This window comes from Sinocyclocheilus grahami, unplaced genomic scaffold (assembly GCF_001515645.1).
Source record: "Sinocyclocheilus grahami isolate Dianchi unplaced genomic scaffold, SAMN03320097.WGS_v1.1 scaffold306.1, whole genome shotgun sequence".
NCBI classification, from domain to species: domain Eukaryota; kingdom Metazoa; phylum Chordata; class Actinopteri; order Cypriniformes; family Cyprinidae; genus Sinocyclocheilus; species Sinocyclocheilus grahami.
Genome location: NW_015505485.1, coordinates 880,202 through 886,704, shown reverse-complemented (window position 1 = coordinate 886,704; position 6,503 = coordinate 880,202). Strand labels below are relative to the sequence as shown.

General features: G+C 37.7%; 1 protein-coding gene across 1 annotated transcript in view; it reads left to right on the top strand.

Annotated features, from left to right (window-relative positions):
* The window catches only part of LOC107601453 (probable phospholipid-transporting ATPase IA), a 143,000-nt gene that overhangs the window by 117,721 nt on the left and 18,776 nt on the right, over positions 1-6,503 (top strand). The window contains exons 28-29 of the mRNA XM_016293637.1: positions 264-338; positions 1,661-1,783. Of these exons, the coding sequence (XP_016149123.1) occupies positions 264-338; positions 1,661-1,783 (198 nt within the window). The remainder of the gene's footprint in view (positions 1-263; positions 339-1,660; positions 1,784-6,503) is intronic.

Here is a 6,503-nt window from a genome sequence, read left to right as displayed (position 1 = left end):
CCCCCTTTTTTTTTTTTTTCAGTGCATCTCATTACATGTACTAAAAGACTGGTTTTGTTTCTTGTTTTTGAATGATAATTTAATTTCATGTAATAGTTTAATTGTATTTTATATTTATAAATTTAAATTAAATTATTATTATTAATATATTTCAATGGTTTATTTTAATAATGTGTTTTACTTAATGGGGTCAAATGTTAAATTCCGTTTTATATATTCGCATGGATGAGTCGTTTACCATTCCGTTGTCTTTTGTCTTTCAGATCTGGTTTGCATTTGTGAATGGCTTCTCCGGTCAGATTCTGTTCGAGCGCTGGTGCATCGGCCTGTACAACGTGGTAAGAGTGTTTGCATTCACACATCTGTCTGAGTGTGATTTACTCTCCCCTCTTCATTACTTTGAGAGGGAATGTGTTAAAACGCCTCCCCTGTCGCGCTCAGGCAAGAAACTCATTAGCCGCGGCACCCCAGACGGCTCCTTTACTGCAACCCATGTCAGCGCCATCCTGAAAAATCTCCCTCTTATTTATGACTGCTTGTCAAGTCCTTATTCCCTCCGTGCCCAGAACTATGTCCTGAATGTGCTGCAACAACAGACGCTCATGCCCCAAAGAGCTGCATTAAACAGGTCAGCGGTGGATGATAAAGGAACAGGTTGAATCCAGACACATTTAAATACACACACATGGCCGTTTGGGTGGAGTCCTGTGAACTGGGCTGCCTTAGGGCTTGGTGATAGGAATTGATGCTGTTAATTAACATGTTTTCAACAGGAAGGAAAGTTATTCAGGAAAAAAATGCTCCGGGTGGAGTACGTTTTTCCATTTTGCATTAACAACTTGGGAACTTAGGCAGTAGGAAAAATGACCGAGCCACCCAACTCGCTGATTGTCCCAAGAAATTATATCTTTACGCCTGAACAAAGAATAAAAATTTGAACACTGCTTCCCATCAGCCCTGTATAATGGATAATTGGCATTGTGAGGCCAGTAATATCTTGGCCTGGCGCATTCTCTCTTTATCTGAGAGAGGAGGAATTCCATCGCGTCAGAGGGGGTCCATTGGATGCAAAAAAAGGCTGAAATCACCCCTGAATGGAAGAGCCCAGGTGACTGTGTCAGCCACAGCCAGGCAACTTCAGCTGGGCCTGTGAGAGACACTTATGGCTGACCCCGCAACCCTCTCTGGACCATAATACCACCCCTCTCGCTTTCAACAGCTGCTGCACAAAGAAACGTTAGAGCACATTTGGAATGATTTTTGCAAACGGAGGGAGAGTGCAAATATGATAAATGCTAGATAGTTTCATGCTCATTGAGCTGCACCAAGCAAGCAAATGAAAAGAGCAGACAAGGGGGAACACATCTGCTGCTCAGGCTAGGAAATAGTTCTCTTTAGAATGCTTTGTATTTTTAGGTATTGATTCTGCATTTATTTGTTTTATTTAACAGTTTATCGTCTCAGTTCATCACAAAGTAGTTTCTGTAATGAGGACTAGGATAATATCTTGGAATAATATCCTAAGATAATATCTTTGGGAAAGACATTGCAGTGGGTCCCTAATATCTATTTGTATTATAAATTATATTATCTGCATAACAGTTTGCCTTTCAGTTTAATTATCTGAGTTTTTTTTTTTTTCGTTTGTATGTTTATTCAGCTCTTCACTGCTTTGCCTCCTCTGACTCTGGGCATCTTCGAACGCTCCTGCAGGAAAGAGAACATGCTTAAATATCCTGAACTCTACAAAACCTCCCAGAATGCAATGGGCTTCAACACCAAGGTAAATACACTCAAACATGCAGTATAAATCTAAGTTTAGCTGAATCTCCATCAGTGTTTGCACTGATGAAATGAACAGCCCACTGATTAAGGAATGATGTAAATAGCAGATGAAACACATATTTATAATCTGAAAAATTCTTAAAATGTATGCCATAAGGTAATGAATCTCTTGGAGATAAATGTATAGATAATAAACTAGTGATTTAGTGAATTTCCGTTGATGATGATGATGACAACGACCCTGTAGACAGGTCATGCTGAGTACACTTTTCTGACCTGTTTGGTGAACAGTTTGGCACCCAGGCTGAAAACTCCACTAAACAAACAGATCTTGTTACGACTTTCTACACCGTAAAAATGCAGGTCAACAGCAGTACCTTGCTGGTTTAGCCATCCATTAAACTGTCCCTCTCTGTCAGCCTTTCTGCTTATCTGAGATGTCTTTTGAGTGTTCATCTCCCTTTTTAGAAGGTCATAAACTATTCCAGGCCAGTATGAATGTGAAGCTTTGTCCACAATGTCTGATAGGTATACGTATAAAGACACTCCTAATTTAGTCTTTCAAAACTGTATATATAAACTCAAAATTGTGCACGCAGAGTCTATAATATATGAATGTATATAAAAATAAATAAGGCAAAGGTTTTTGACTTTCCTACTTTTTGTATGTACATTTACTTGGTCTTTAAAGCATTATTTAAAATAATGTTTGTTAATGTTATTAATAAAAGTTATAATCAAGTTTATCTTTAATCTTAAGGGCATTTAACCAGATTTTAGATCCCTATGATGCTAGAAATGTCCTAGTAAAATTATAATAGATGTTCTTTATGCAACTCCTTCACTTTCAGACCTTGATAGTGTTAGTGTCTATGTAGGACAAGCATATTTCCATCCTCTCTTGGTGTCTGTGACTGCTGGCTTTGTATCTCTTTGTGTTAATAAAGCTGTCTGGTCTCCAGCTCCGGCGTGTCTGCGCTGGTGTCACCTCACGGCCCTGCTCCATAGGCGTGGAGACCCATTTACCACCACACTGACACAGATTACAGACAACACAACCCCTGGGGTCAGGAGAGAAAGAGAGGGAAAGACCGATTTACTGGCCATTTGTAACACAAACACCATCATTTTGTGTTCAAACGTGTTCAATGAAAAAAAAAAAGGATTAATCAATAACAGAACCGTTTCTTGTTGGAAAAGGGTTAATTGTATATATATTAGATATATCGTAACGTGCTTTCTGTTATTTTTCTGTAATGAAATGATGAGAATGATAGATTTGCATGGAAACAAGGAAGCAAAGACGGAGTTAGTGGATGTATAGAGGGAAGTAATGAGATCGTCTGTGGAATAGCGTTGTCCAATTTGTGAATCAAAGATTCTTTTTCATCATCTCTAGAATAGCAGTGTCTGATATATAAACTAATTGTACAAAAAAAAATTTATTGAATCAATTAAACCAGTTCACAAAACTGGTCTAAACTATTTACTTACAAATCAGACTGAAATGGGCAGAGAAGTAGTATTGTGTAATGTAATTTAAAATGGTTGGTTGACAGGGCATTTCTATATGGTATCAAGGTGTTATAAGTGTTATTCAGCACATTGCTGTGTGGTTGCTATGATGTTCTGCTAACTTGTGTATGTCATAGACTGAATTCTGTTATTTTCTCTATAATGGAGTAGCGAGGACAAAAGGTTTGCTTGGAAAAAAGAGGCAATGATAGAGTTTTTAGATGTTTAGTAGAAAATGCTGGATTCATTCGTTGAATAACAATGTCTGATTTGTGAACCAACTGTTCTTTTGAGTCAGATCTTTGACTCATTCACAAAAACAGTCTAAAATATTTGTGTACTACTACTACTGAAATAGTCTGAGATTTGCATTAGTTTTAGTATTGTTTAATGTAAATTATATGTTATGTTCAAATATATATATATATATATATATATATATATATATATATTGAAGTGTTCATATAGATGTTATTGGAGACATTAATGACTTTTTATTTGCTGATTGGACCAGCTGTGCATGTGCTACGTCCCTGTTTCAGACTTATACACGCCATCTGTGTACAGAACAGACACTTTATTTGTAAATAAAGTCTGTGGAAGCAGAGAGTGAAAGATCATGCAATAGATCAGGGAGCAACAAAGAGTGTGAAATATTTAGGTCTTTACCCACCATGTCCCCTTTCACATTTAATTACATTGCTTTGACACTAAAGTCTCCCTAATAATGAGAAAGCCCCAAGTAGACACCAGGATAGTGGTTATTACACTCATTCAACACACTGCAGCCTCTATCCCTCCCTTTTTCTGCCTCTTTCTCTCTTTTATTCTGTCCCTTTCTGGCTTTATTTGTAGCCCAACATAGTTGGAGAAGGCTTATTAGAGCGTCTGGCAATAGTTGGCACAAAATAATGTTTATCCTTTCATGTTAGTTTAAGCAATTAAGCTGTCACACAGAATGCACTGCTTTGCTTCAGGCAGGACAGACGGCCATTCACACCTACATTCTTAGCAACCTGCTTAGAAACGGAGGAGTTTGGGGCCTCCCTGTGACAAATGATTATGAACATTTATTGATTTCATTAGCATTCATTGCAGGACTGTGCGTGTAAAGCACCGGGCGAGGGTGAGAACAGGTTATTTCTTTACGCAGGTTTCCCAAGTGCCATGTACAGGTTTCACATGGCACTTGGATCATGTTTTGTTTTGGGTGGTTGCCAGGGCATTGCAATGTGGTTGCTAGAGTCTTCTAAGTGTTTTAATGTGTAGCTATGCAGTTGCTGGGATGTTCTGGATGGTTGAAGTGCAATCACTGCAGATGGATTAATGCATATAGCTTAGTACAGGATGGGTTATGAACATTTTTATTTTAAGTATGAACTTAGCAAACACCACTAATTCCAAAGAATATGAGGGGTGTGTCATAGTGCCCTTCTGCGGTGTGTTTTGTGGGTTTAGGATGAGCCGACTGTCTGAGGGCCGGAGCCCTGAGCTTTGTTTTGCTTTGCCGATAGCAGAGGTGAGAGGGTCAGGGCAGAAAGGCCGAGAGGTCGTACAGGGCCTCTGTGAAACAACACGGAACAAGACAATCTCAGGATATTCCTCTTTTCTCTCATTCTCCTCTCATTTCTCTGCATCCCATCCCCCTCAAGAGGTTTCATGACCACCACACTGTTGGATTTGGAAAGTTAGATTCATTTTTGGGGTCAGTAAGATTTTTTTACATGTTTATTTAATACATTTATCCAGGTAGTATGCAATAATTGATCAAAAGGGACACTGAAGACTGGAGTGATGGCTACTAAAAAAATACAGCTCTGCCATCACAGGAATAAATTACTTTTTAAAATATATCAAACAGTTTTAAAACCGTTTTAAATTGTAATAATATTTCACTGTATTTTTTTATCAAATGCAGCCTTGGTAGCATAAGAGACTTGCTGACCCCAAATTTTGAAGGGAAGTGTGTGTGATATTTTATTCATTTGCATGACTTGCAAGCATTCCCATACATCCACACCATTGTTTATTTGTACAACATTTGTTGTAAAATACATATTTTATTACATTTTAAAATGATTTTAAAAGGAAATCAGTTTGTGTTGATAATGGAATAAAGAATTTGTCTTTTTCCTCACATGGAACTATATTGTGAAGTTATTGCCATAAAGTCCTTACTGATAGAAATAATACAGTGTTTGAGCGAAATTAGCATAGAAGCTGACAGTTACATTTTTGGGTGATCTATTCCTTAAAGCACTTTGTGAACCAGTTTGAATTGAATGACTCATTAAAAAGAACCAGTTTCATTCACAAAATGGACCTCTCTAGCAGACACTCCAAATCTGGTTCATTCCAGTAACATTTTTGTTCATATGGAGAAATTTGTATTTATTTTAGTGAATTAATAAAAAAAATTTTTTTTGACATTTTAATACTGTTGACTGTCTCTCAGCTCAAGTATTATGCTGTTTTACTTATAAATATGGGAATAATCTGTTGTGTCTGTGGGCAGTGAACAATCTCAGACTTTGCAGAGGTGAAAAGATCAACACCAAAAAAGAAAATGGGGTTTGGAAACTGGACCTTTGACTGGCCTGATTTTATTTCACGGCTGTTTTATGCTACATCGTCCATTAGTGTTTTGATTGGCCATGTCCATGCATAATGTAAATTCAAAACAAGGCGGTTTTGGAGGAGGATATTTGTTTAAATGGCACGTCCACATGCCCTTGTATACAGTCACACACACTCAAAGACTTTATGCCATACCTTTGTAAGTGATAATTTTTCCATGCTCCCAAATAACCATGCACTGTAGCGACAGACTCATACATCTTAATTTCTTAAACTTGTCTGTGTTTGTACTAAAAGTATCCGTTAAGGATTTGGGTTTTTTTCACAACTCGCAAAGGAACGATTGGGGAAATTCAATGAGGCAACTCACTGCAGGGAAAAGAGAAGAGATGGCAGAAAAACACCCCTTACTGACATCGTGGCACGTCCACATGCCCTTGTATACAGTCACACACACTCAAAGACTTTATGCCGTACCTGTGTAAGTGATAATTTTTCCATGCTTCCAAATAACCATGCACTGTAGCGACAGACTCATACATCTTAATTTCTTAAACTTGTCTGTGTTTGTACTAAAAGTATCCGTTAAGGATTTGGGTTTTTTTCACAACTCGCAAAGGAACGAT